Source organism: Struthio camelus, chromosome 2 (assembly GCF_040807025.1).
Source record: "Struthio camelus isolate bStrCam1 chromosome 2, bStrCam1.hap1, whole genome shotgun sequence".
Classification (NCBI taxonomy): Eukaryota; Metazoa; Chordata; class Aves; order Struthioniformes; family Struthionidae; genus Struthio; species Struthio camelus.
In genome coordinates this window covers 104,905,748-104,918,618 of record NC_090943.1, presented here as the reverse complement: position 1 = coordinate 104,918,618, position 12,871 = coordinate 104,905,748, and the positions used below count along the sequence as shown (strand labels likewise).

At 37.5% G+C, this 12,871-nt stretch overlaps 1 protein-coding gene across 3 annotated transcripts in view; it reads left to right on the top strand.

Moving 5' to 3' along the window:
* Positions 1-12,871, top strand: part of EXOC2 (exocyst complex component 2) — a 147,899-nt gene that overhangs the window by 70,408 nt on the left and 64,620 nt on the right. For all 3 annotated transcript variants that reach the window (XM_068931992.1, XM_068931990.1, XM_068931991.1), the window contains exons 12-16: positions 41-166; positions 4,374-4,498; positions 8,566-8,634; positions 8,991-9,148; positions 12,261-12,382. In XM_068931992.1, the coding sequence (XP_068788093.1) occupies positions 41-166; positions 4,374-4,498; positions 8,566-8,634; positions 8,991-9,148; positions 12,261-12,382 (600 nt within the window). The remainder of the gene's footprint in view (positions 1-40; positions 167-4,373; positions 4,499-8,565; positions 8,635-8,990; positions 9,149-12,260; positions 12,383-12,871) is intronic.

Genomic DNA, 12,871 nt, shown 5'->3' with positions numbered 1-12,871 from the left:
TAAGCAATATCTTTAATATTACTTTTTTTTTTTCCCTTAGGCAATTCATTGCTCCACAGCCCAATGTTAGACCTGGATAGTGATGTGCGGCCATCTCCAGTTGGCCATCTCAGTCAAAGCGCTTCACTGAAAAGGGGCAGCAGCTTTCAGTCTGGCCGTGATGATGGTAGGCACCTGTTTTATTTGGAAAAATAAATATGCAATTCCTTCTGTCCAGTCTGTGGTGCAGTCAAGAAAAAAACAAACAGAAGCCCAGAGTCTCTGCGTGTGCATTCTTTTAGTGTGTTGGTAGACAGCAAATCTCCAGTCAGCAGCTGGCTAACATTGCTCATTGCTGTAGGTTGTCTTAGCCCTCTGTGAAGACAAAATTTTAGAGGTGAATTCACTCAGATCTCTTGATAGGATCTTAAATAAAATTCTTATTTTATTTCTCATGCATTAGTAGTACTTCCAAAGGGGTCCTCTGCTTTTTGGAGGTAAAGAGCAGTTTGTAACTGAAATTTGCTTCTTAAAATATAGTCCAGGTAATAAGAGTTGTTCCTGCTCCCCACCCCCTTGGGGGAGAGAGAACAGATTTTTTTTTATTCTCATATATGTAAGCAGCTACTTTTCTTTTGCTGTTACGATATCTTTTGTGTGTGCTTGTTAAGGTTGTTCTCCTTGCATTTGATCCTCCTGTGACTTCATATATCCAATCCTGATTCTCTAATTCTGTAAACCCAGAAGGGAAAACAAAAGTGCATGGCTCAGCATCAGCAGCGTGTCCGCACGTTGTGTCATGAATGTCTTCAAAGCAGCTTGTCTGCATAATGTCACCTTGTGAGTCTTTTAATAGTGACGTCGCAGTAGACAGAAAAACCTGTATTTCACAGGGTAGGTCATTTACCAAACTGCTTGAAACTTTGAAGTACAAGTTTTGACGTAAATGCTTCGACAGTTATACGAGACACCCCCAAATGCTTTTTCTTGGGTGCCACCATCAATACAAGCAACTTTGGTTTCTGTGCAGCATTGCATGTTTTGAAGTGGTTTCTCCATCACTACAGTGCATGTGCCACACCTAATGTAGCAAAAGAACGTCCAAAATCCATTTTTTTTATGTTTGAATTCTTTTGCCTGTCTCTTTGCTTAAATAGTTACATTTACTAAAATTGGTTTCAATTTAATTGGTCATCTTTGCTTTTAGATTCTTTGTTATATCTCAGCAACTTTTTACAAAAGACAGATGTTCTGCTGCTACCTTGCGGATTCTGTAGCCAGCAGTTAGAACCGAGTTTCAAGCAAAAGCTAGAGGATCAGAACATCATACTCCCTTCGGAGCCTAATCCACCAGCTCCTTTAGAAGTCACAGAGATCCTAGACTCAGAATGAGTTGCCTCTGCCTTGAGTTCACTGCCACTTTGGTGCACATGCCCACTTAATGCCTAGAAATAGTGAGAGCTCCACAGTCTTCCCTTTCTCTGAGTGGAAAACCAAAATAAATCAACCACTGGCCATACCCGTGCAGCAGCTGCAATTCCAAATATGCTATGATGTGTTCTCTTTTCAGCTTGTGCACCAGTTCCTTTTTTCAGTAAAGCTGAATAGTGATTTTTTTTTTCCCCTCCTCCTCCCACAACTGTAATTCACCATTATTGTCCATGAGACTGTGTGGACAAATTGCTTTGAATCCCAAACTGTAGCATGCAAGTAACATTCAGCTCTGGCTTGAGCATATGTTCATGAGGAAATGTGAATAATAACTTTAGTTTCATCATTAAGATGTAGGCATTAAGATGTTATAGTACAGATCATAGGAATATAGCATAATGATCTTGGTTATATGGCCTAGCCAGACACTGTAAAGACACCTAAAGGACTGATAATCCTAGTAAAAATAAATGTATAGTTGAGGGAAGTTGTGTAAAATGTCCTAGACTACAACAGTATTTACTTGTTGAAGATTGCTTTTCATGAAAGATTGAGCTTTACCCTTCCAGTTTTTTGCCCCCAAAACATACTTCAGATGTGAAATGGTATCTCTACAATCTTAACAACAGAGATTAGGTTTCATACTGATAAGCAAATTTCATAAGTCAGATACTCCCATTAAATTCTCATAGATTTCATGATGGTCTAGACTCTCTTTTTCAAGTGATGGAAGCACTATGGCGATTATTAGCTTTGTACCCTCAGTTTATAAATCAGTGGTTATTGTTACCCTGGCTGCTGTTAACTGTTGAAACAGAATGAGGATTTTTAGATTATTAGTTATAAAATAAAGGAAGCTCTTTGACTACCACAACCAGGAGTCAGAACAGCATAAAAGCCTGTTGCCTTTTTCTTTTCCAGATGTCAGGTTTCTCATCTGCTTTAATATAGATTTCTAGAGCTTTCTGGAGCTACAAAGTCAAAATATCCTTAAGTTATGGCCAGAATGTCCTTTTGATATGATGTGCAGTAGCTTACTCTACCAAATGACTGCTATCTGCAGACTCGGGATTAAGGCAATCTCTGGAATAAGTCAAAAGTGTGCTTCCTGCGGAGTAAAAGAATTTCCTATGTGAAATAAACCTTGGCAGTGTATTTATAGTTGGGAACATATGTTCCTCACTATAACTTCCGGTTGGTGCTAAAGCATGCGGCAAAGATAAGGTGGTTTCTAGGAGTTAAGTGTTCTGGTTAGAACTTGGGATTTGCTGGCATTATAGTGCTTCCGTTGCTCTAGCATTATTGGCACAGCATCCGAGCAAAGTCACAGCCTATGTTAGTAGGAAGAGCTGTTCTGCTACTGGGTCTAGACTATTTCTTTGACTGTCGAAAACTAAACTGGCAAAAGGGTTTCTTGGTTATCCTAGCTGTGTCCACATCTGGAGCTACGCTGATTGAACTTGGAAGCTTTCATGTTTCCTAACTGATGCATCATTGTCAGCAGAATTGCATTTTCATTATGTCAGAGTCTCTCTGCGCATTTTGGGCTTTTATTGTTGGGTTGGTGGGTGGTGGCTTTTTGGAGGGGGGTGAGTTGTCCAAATGCTAGTAGAGAATTCTGTAACTTTTTTATTATGAGAAGAAATCATTTTAGACAGTGGAGGTGTCTATCCATCCAGTAAACGAGTAGAACTGTAATTGAGCTGCAGCTCTACAAATGGATGTCACGGATAGCATGTTGGGTTTCAAGGAGATTCAAGACTGTCTGCCAACACAACAAAGAAACTGCTGAGGCTCTGGTGAAGCAGGGTAAATCACATAATGATCTGTTAAGCAACCACATCCGCCCAGCTGGTGAATTCTGTAGGAGTCTCATGTTTTCAATTTTATCATTTTTAAGAGACCTTAAAAAAAAAAAAAAGAATCTCTTTACATATTTTGTTCTAAAATTTGTGATTTCTTTTTATCCACATTATAAAGTGGGCTGTAATTTTTTTATATGAAATATAACAGTCTTAGACATAGGATATATAATAATTCCTGTTTTGCTAAAACATCATAATCTCAAGAAAGTTTTCATGGAGAAGGCAAATGGTTATAGACAATTTTGGAAAATACTGCTCTTTACCTATTCATCAGAACCTTTCCCCTGCCTCTTTTCAACTCTCACTTTACTTTTTCCCCCAACCTCACTTTTAAACCTCAGTAAGAAACTGAGAGAAGTTATCTGCTGCCAAAGCATAAGCTACCTTCCTTAAGGGATTTAAGAGCCAGTGTACAAGGGTTGTAAACAGGTTGGCGAAGTGAGAGATGCCACAGTTCTATATGCTACTCTTGATTGTGTTCTTCATCCCAGAATCTCAGTGTATACTTGGTGCTATGTTAATTGAGTTTTAACAACAATGTTGCAATTTGTCCAGTTTTTTTGGAGAAAAGACTTTACCAAACAAATGAAGATGAGAGGCTGGCAACTTGCCTGAGGCCCCAATGGAAAAATCTGCATGAGCTGGAAGTAAAGCAGATCTTCCAATTCCCGTTGTTTGCCTTAATCACAAACCTATCCCACTAGCCCTTTTCTTCAGCATCACTGCCTCATCATGTGAAACCTTTAATGTCTTAATTGCTTTCATGTTACCTCTCCAATTAGACTGGTTGGAAGACACCAGCTGAATGGATTGTTAGGTGGATTACATTAGATACCCCTTCAAAGAAAGCCTGTTCTGTATACTATCATAGTGCTGTCACCTTGTAAGCGTTTGAAAAAAGGTGAAAGAATTTGCATGTGTACTAATTGTGTATATGTATGTGAACCAGGATGTTAAATTTTTCCACTCTTACCTGAAAGGTTTTATGTGTATGTGGTATAGTCACTCACATGCTACAAAGTGGCAGCAAGCCAGTAGTAGGTCATTTATTAATTCAAAGTTATTTACTTTTGCTTCTCCCCCCGCCTCTCCTTTTAGCTTGGCGATATAAAGCTCCTCAGCAAGTTATATTTGTTGAAAAGTTGACAAAACTTGTTGTAAGCCAGCTGCCCAACTTCTGGAAGCTCTGGATTTCTTATGTGAATGGAAGCTTATTCAGTGAGGTATGATTTCTTGCATATAAATCACTTCTAAATAACGCAACTCCCTGTTAATTACCTATGTGAAGTGTTGTATTTCACTGAAAGGAGTGGCTAGACTTTTTTTGATCAGAGAGGCTTGCAAAATAATTTGTAGGTACTTAAACATTTGAGAGCTGCTACCTTTGGGTTATTACAAATGTAGACAAGTAACCTAGCTGGCAATACGGACCTTTAGAAGTGAATCCTTATTTTTATTTTTAAAAGAACAAAATCATACACTGGAATTATTTAGAATTCTGCCAGTGGTCTGTGTGTTCCACATACTGGAATTAAAATCAGTGTAGTTTCACTTCTTACTCATTGCTGGCCAGCTGCCCTTGCTTGGTGATCTGAAGAAATAACAAACTGCATGAAGGGTAGAGATATGTAAGAGACAGTCGTAGAGAGAAAAACTTTGTTTAATTTCTTTGGAACAAGAATATTCATTTCTTGACCTTTAAGAATTTGAAAGTGAAGATGGGTTCAGCAGCAGAGTTGCAAAATGACCAAGACCCAGAGTGGTGCACGCAGATGCACTCTAGACAGGCCAGTCTGAAAGTAAAACAGATACAGTTACCTGTGCTTCTAGTCCTTTCTGTTCAGATAGTCTGATTTTTAAGTAGTCTGTAAATATAATGCCAATACTCAAAGAAGGAAAAAGTATTTAAAAAAAAAAAAAAAGTAATGATTCATGCCATCATGTGCCATTTTTAGTGCATGGTATTAGCAGATTTTAAATGGTTACATTTCATAATTAACTCAATATGGATAGTATACAGCCTGCCACCATAATCATTATCAGATGAATACCATAGCTTTTAGTTTTGTATTACTGCTAGTACTTGGTCACAAAAACACAACATGTTTTGCAGAGAGTTTACTTCCAGTACTCAGGCCACGTTGTTTCTTCTCCAGAAGAACTGCAGCTATGGGATATTGTTGAGGAGTCTTACTAGGAAAAACGCATGATTTAAATGTGGGGAAAGGTAGCTGATGTAAAGGCACTAGTTAACAGCTGATCTGCATAGCAGTCACTGAAAATTCTTGCTAACTGAAGGTTAGGCTCATTGTGCCTCCTATAAAATGGTAAAGACAAGATATGTAAGGAGCAGTAAGGTCAATTGGCATAATAGGAAACACATATGGAAAATAAGCAAGTTTTGGAGACACACATTCTTCAGATCAGCGTCTATTTTGAATCTAAAAGTTTGTGCATCTAAAAGCTCTCTATTTAATTGTAGCTATGTCATTCGATCTCTTGAGTCGCTCGATCTCTTTAATTTGCCATCCTGACAGTCCAGCAATGCTTACATCCTTAAGTCATCACAGCTACACCATCCCGCTAGAAAGTTATCCTTAGAGCAAAGCTACAGCCACAACTAACTGCTACTCTTTGCAGCTTTAGTAGAAAATAAAACAAATTAACATTGGCAAAGGAAATTTAGAAGCTATTTTGTTATTTTTCTGTGTTTTCTGGCTAACTAAAGAATTAAATTTTAAGCCATTAGTCTATTTATTGCGGCTATCTGTAAATCAATATAATGTTTTCATTTAATGATACTGATAGGTGCTATAGTGCTCTATATGTTGAATGCAATATACAGATCCTTATAGCCCCAGTGAAATAAGTTCTATTCATTTCCCGCATTTTACAAACGATAAAGTCAAAAGATGCAACGTTTACACATAACATCCACTGAAGCAAGTAGAATCAAGAATAAGACTTGGTGCTGTTGATTTTCCCAACAACCATTCATTTCGTAAGGGAAATGACAACCTTTAATGACAATATTATTAGAAATAAAACTTTACAAATTCACCTCTAAGTTACAGTGATCTTCTGTGCAAGTACAATGAAAAAGAAAGCAATTTCTAGGGAAACTAAAAAAGCGTTTTGAACTGTAAACAAAGTTGAGAAGTTCTGCCTGTGAGCATGAGTGCAAGTGGAAAACAGAGTGATCTTATGTAAAGTCTGACCAAAGCATTGTTTCCATGTAAAAAAGTAGGAGGTGATTTTCCTGTTAGAGTACACGTATCTTAGACGCTATTTCTGTTGGGCTAGATTCAGGGCTTTGAAGAAATTCACCCCCAACCACTGGATTTCTTCTGTTCCTTTTGTCCGTGTGGAAGACTTAGCCAAAACCTTGGGAAAGGAAGGAAGGGCTCTGCCCTCAGGTCCTTTCAAGTGCTCTGCATTCCACGAGTCAACTGAGAAAGCGTGGGAGGGGGAGGCGAGGGGAGGGGAGGGGATGGCATAAGCTAGAAAATCTCTTAAAGAGTATCTAAAAATTTCTGTCATAGCATCTTATTCTAGACACAAGGTTTATATGTATTTCTGTAGGAAACAATGCAGATTTTAATTGTCCTTGAAGAAATTCCTTTTAACGTTTTTCTTGCTATTTGTTGCTGTTCTGCTACTGTTTTGTGAAAAAAGTCCTGTGAAAATGACTTAGAGGGTCATTTCAGTTAACTTAAAATGTCTTGAAGACTTGAATAAAAAATGCAGAAAGAAAATCCCCAGCTATAAATAACAAGCTGTGTTTATTTTCTCTTGTTCAGGTTGTAGGGTTTTTTGTTTTCTGGGAGTTTTCTCTTTACTTCTGAAAGATTAGCTATATGCCTTAAAATATTGTCAGTTAAAGATTTACGTGATATTTCCAACAGTTTAAAAAGTTTAGTTCTTTGAATCACTCTAGGTGAAGTAGCATATGTGAATAGTAACCGTTGGTCTTACCACAAAATAGTTTTGGTCTGTCTGTGCAGGAAAGGTTTAAGATTGGTCTTCAACGAAACCACTAAGAAAAAAAAAAATCAAAGATCTCTGTACTTTTTGTTGTTCTTTAATCTAGCTATAAAACAGTGTGATTTTTAAGTTGATACCTGAGGTTTAAAGGAATACAACCCTTTTTATTTTTTTATGGCATTAAAAGAGAGAAGTAGGTATTAGATGCAGCAGTAATTCTCGAGCATTGTTCTCCTTGCCTGAAACGGTACTATTCAGAGCTTTAAAGTGCAACAGACAGTTTCATAGCTATGTATTTTCCAAAACTGTTATGCTGTTGTAGCTTTGTTTTTTTCTCTAATTTGTGCTCACTAGAAAGTATTTATTTTACCTTAAAAAAAGCAAAATGTTTTAGCTGAAGAGGGAATTAGAAAAATGCAGCATTTAGTTAATGACTTGAAAATATACTGGTTCTCTCTGAGGAAAATGAATTTAACTACAATTATGCTGTTGCAGCTCTTGTCCAGTAGATGTTGCTGTACATACATAAAATTAGGAGATGCTCTAACTATAAAATTCTACATCTGCATGTCACCCAGTATTTTAAATAACTTTTTCGGTATAATTAGCTTTGTGTTCTCACTAGACTCCACAAAAGGTTAGAACTACAAACAGGAAGACTGTTAGTCAAACCATATTTTTCTTCAACTGTAACTGTCTCATGCAAAGTTTACTCACGTTCCTCAGTTTTCAAAAATGTGAGCTGTCCATCAAGATGCTGATTAGTTTGCAGTCTCTTTTACAGTTAATTGAATTGCATAAAGAGAATTTTCAGCCAAAATGCTGTTCCTTAAAAAACAAACTCTCCCACGCACATGTTGTAACTCCAGACTGCCTTCATTCCAAGGCGTATCTTTCACTCCACATCAATGTCCTTCTCCAGGCAACTTCTGTGCTGCCAACATAATAGTTTCTTCATACAAACCTGATGCGCAATTGAGTGATACAGTTTAGCTCTCATTAACATTCTAATGAGATTGCTCTGACCTTGTGAAGTTCATTGTATTTGCGCTGCTGTTAGGCTTTTCTCTGTCTTAAGTGTATGTCGTTCCTCAGAGTTAAACGGGAGCAGACTGGCCTGCTATATGTGAAGTTTGTTGATGTATATTGTCTTTGCTTATTGAAATGTCATGAGTTAGTTTTTGTAAGTACCTCATAAAGTGAGTGATCAGTTTTCACTTCTTCACTTTGAAACCCCTTTTTTCAGAATTATTTTCAACAGTGGTTATGAGATACTTACACTTTTCAATTTTCTCATTTTCACAAGACTGCTGAAAAATCTGGCCAAATGGAAAGATCAAAGAAAAATGCTAGACAAAGACAGAATGATTTCAAGGTAAGTTACAGGGGGGAACCTTGCTTTTTTTTTTAGTAGCCCTTCAGAAAAAGACTACTAGCTTGAAAAGCAGATTTCTTAAATCGTCTGTTTCGTGCTGGATACCCCAAGGTATTTATGGGTCTTTTCTTAAAAATATTTTTCAACCCTGCCATGCAAAAGCTACAGCCTCCTCTAAATGGTAGGTCTCTTGCACAGTCAAGTGTATGCCCTTAAACCTCTTTCTCCCCTACTGTCTGTCATGTGGAGCTCCCTGTAAATCATACATTCCATCTGTTACATATAGCAAGTACACAGTTGAACAAGCATATTGATAGAGCTTTTACTTGATTTTTTTCCCCCTTATTCTGTTCCAGAAAATGATTCAGGAAGTGATGCACTCATTGGTAAAACTTATCCGTGGAGCTTTGCTTCCATTTAGCCTCAGAGAAGGAGAATCAAGACAGTATGGTGGCTGGGAGATGAAAACTGAACTTTCTGGCCAGTGGTTAACACATGTTATCCAGACTGTAAGGTAAATGGAGCTGTTTATCTGCAATATGGTGCTGTTTCTGGAATGTGTATGCTTTAAGTCAAGTTGTTTTAATTATTGCATTTAAAAACTTGATAGTAAGAATATTAATACTTTCAAAGTAGGGTCACAGAAGGTAGATGATGGCAGATTTGGGATTCTGTGTGCAAGTTTAATTCATAATGCTTCATATTGTATCCTTACTATATAATAATGTGTTTTTTCCCCAGAACCTCTTGGGAAAGAGGTTGAATAAATGATTTCCCTGCACTTCATAGACACTTCATGAATGAGAGGGGATTTGTTTTTTGTTTTTTTTTAGGGTAGAATTTAGTGGTCTGCTTTGCAATTGTCTGCTTTATTTCATACACATCTTCCCATCTCCACAGTAGCATCATTCTCAAATATTCCTTTTAGCTTACAGTTGTCTTAATTTAGATGATACTCCTGCTTATAATGTCATTCTACTTATAGTTCTGTAAAGTTTGTTCATAAACTTAGTAATGCATACATCATTAATTGCAAAATATCTTAGTAAATGTACAGGATTGGCTTCTGTTTGTCTATAGAGGATAAAAAGACTGTCTAGATCTTCCAAAAAATTATATTATAACCGTAATACCTGGATATGGTACAGCCATATCTGCAAGTTTTATCTGCAAGTTTCAAAGCAGATAATGAGCAAAGAATAGAGAGCGAAGAGAAAGGGATATGGTCATGTGCAGTCATGTACAGATAATTCCTTTTACAGGTGGAGGTGGTGGCAGTGATACCTGTTGTTAAGTCTGCTTAACATTTTCCTGAAATCTGTTGTCAGTTATGTTAACTGAACGTTAACCATTCAGAAGAAAAATTTCTGTGTGAATTTTCTTACTCTAGCTGCGTCTTATGGAAACCTTCAAGTTTAAGAAGGGACGGACTTACCATTTGATGAAAAGATGTAAGGGGGAGAGGGAAAAGGCTTTGGCATCAGTATTGCCCTTTTATGAAAAGCAATCTGATTTCATTCAGCTTACAAGTTTCTAAAATTTGCTACTTGCACAGGTGTAGTGTTGGCATGGAAGTTTAACTAACAGATTCTTTGAGCACTGATTCTGCTCCAGAATCCTGCCATCCAAGGTATGATCCAATTTCAAGTGATAGGATGCATAAAGGTTCTTTTTCAGAGGCTCCCCGCTTGCTTTATGGCTACTGCTCCGGTGACCAATACGAGAACTGAGAGTTGGGGACCTTCTCTCCTCCTCGCACTCTCTTTTCCTCACCTCACGTCGTTACTGATGCCTCTGCTGGCACTTTATAAGAGTGAGAGATAAATACAAAGCGGTCAAAGATAGGGAAGAACAGGGGCAATCTGGAAAGGAGGGACTGAAGACCATGGTAAGGTACACACAGTGATGACAAGGTCAGAAGTTTCTGCAAGTAACAGAGCTGTCCTTTACAAGCCACAGCGTTCTTTGACAAGCTGATAAATTCATGTGACTCCCACTATCAGAGAAGGTGGATTGTTCTCATGAATCATCTACACATTGCATAAAAACCTCTTTTGCCAAGTTATGTGATAGCTTAGCTCTTGTTGTTATAAATTCCAACATACAGTCACTAGGAAGCACGTGATAAGATTTTATTGTTTTCAGTTATCTCTCAAATTAATTAGCGTTTTCTGCTTGTATTCAGGAATGCTAAAATTTACAAAAGCATATAACAAAAAATTGAAATTAGGGCTATGCAATATTAGTTTTTCTGCCTGTATATATGTATCACACAGCTTTAAGCGAGGTGGTTGCACTTTCGCTTGTACCCCACTGTCATTGCACAATATGGGTAGTTGCTGGAGGATAAATTAGAGTAATAATATGTAACAAGGTGAAGATGTTATCTGCAAGACTTTTGCTTCATTGTAGGGGTAGAAAGGCAAGTATTTGGTAGGGCAAAGTGATATTAGAAGGGGAAGGTCTGTGACAGCTGAGTGCTCCCTTGGGAATGAAATATTTATGCAGTCTAAAGTCACTTAAACTTCTCATAGATGCTGCTTACATGCTGTGTTTCTTGGCTGCCTGAGATAATGCAGATTTATATAATCTACTAATTGTGCTGAGCAGAGAGCAGCCAGGATCAGAATAATGTTTTCTGGAGTTATAACATGGCAGAGTTGGAATGCAGTTAGGTGGTTTTTTGACCATTTATGCCCAACACCGAATGTAAAGAGCTAGAACCTACAGGTGGAAACATTCCTCTTGTTCTTTCGCAATTTCCAGTACGTATACCTTGCTTGTGTCAGCAGCAGAGCAATGGCTGCATTTGAGTTGTTCTTGCTTACGTATCCAAGTGTAAGACAGAAGCAGTAAACCTCACTTTGTGTGTCTACCTAAAGGCTCAGCACAACTGCAGCCTTTTAGTTAAAAGCTCAAATGCTACTCCTTATAAGTGACGACTGTGTTACTATTCCTGGATGAAAAATAGAAAAGAATATTTCCATCCTCTCCTACAGTAGCCAGTAATAGGGGTCCAGTCAAAGCTGGGAGCAAAACAGTGAATTAATTCACTCCTCGTTCTGCAGGTGATGCAGTAGCTGTGTTTCCTTTTAGCCCCTTAACCCTGTTTATGTTTGTGATCTGACATACCTCTGCATCATATTTATTGCAGCTTGATGGCTATTACTGTTCTAATACCAGTAAACGATATCTTGAAATGCCAATTGTAAACCTAGGACTTGATCTAGGCGCTTATATTAATATAGCAAAAAAGATGCTTCTGTTCTAGAGGACTTATTCTTAGATCGTAAGACAGTAGATGGATGTCAGGCAGGCAGGTGGGAAAGTGCAAGAGGGTAATGGGAAAGGGTTGGGAAGTTTCTGTGGTGATATTATCATAACGTTGCAGGAAAAAAAATCTGTATTTGCATGTTTTCAGCATCTGAATTAAGCAAATAATTTATCTTCTCTTATTGGATTAACAAGTTTTAAAAGGCTTACTGCAGATGCAGCTGCTGTATTCACAAGCACAGAAGACAAAAAACAAACAAACAAAAAGAAACCGAAAAAACTTTATGAAATCTTATAAGCTTAAAAACAAAAATTACAAATTTACATTTTAGCTTTATTTTATTTCCTTTCAGGCTTAGTTCTGAGTCTCTTACTGCCCTTGAGATACCCAATGATATGCTTCAGATCATCCAGGATCTTATTTTGGACCTTCGTGTGCGTTGCATTATAGTGACCTTACAACATACAGCTGAAGGTAATAAAATGCTGCAAGTCTCTATGTTTACTGTTCTGATAGCATTGTGTATTATGAGTCTTTTCTTCCCTTAATCTGATGAGTATGGTAGTTAGATCTGTCTCTGAGTTGAGAGAGCTGTAAAATGCGGATGATTTATCTCCTGATGCAGCTTTTCCATCTTGGAAACATTTGCTTTTTTGAGTTTTTCTATAAAGGAAAAAAAACCACACACACACAAAACCCACAAAAGTTAATGTAATATTTGATTTGTGGTTTTCCCGGGGCCTTTTACTAATGATTTGATCCCTGAACTTCCTATTGTTACAGAGCTTTTGCCATAAATGTTGAGATTTTCAAGGCCAATAACACATTCACTAAATCTAATGCAACCTTGCATGCAATAGAGGCCATACTTTCATTGATTTTATTATACTTTATTCTCCCCCAAAACTTGAATTTGAATGAAGTAAATCTTCCAGAAATAAGCACATCTCTAAAATCAGGGCA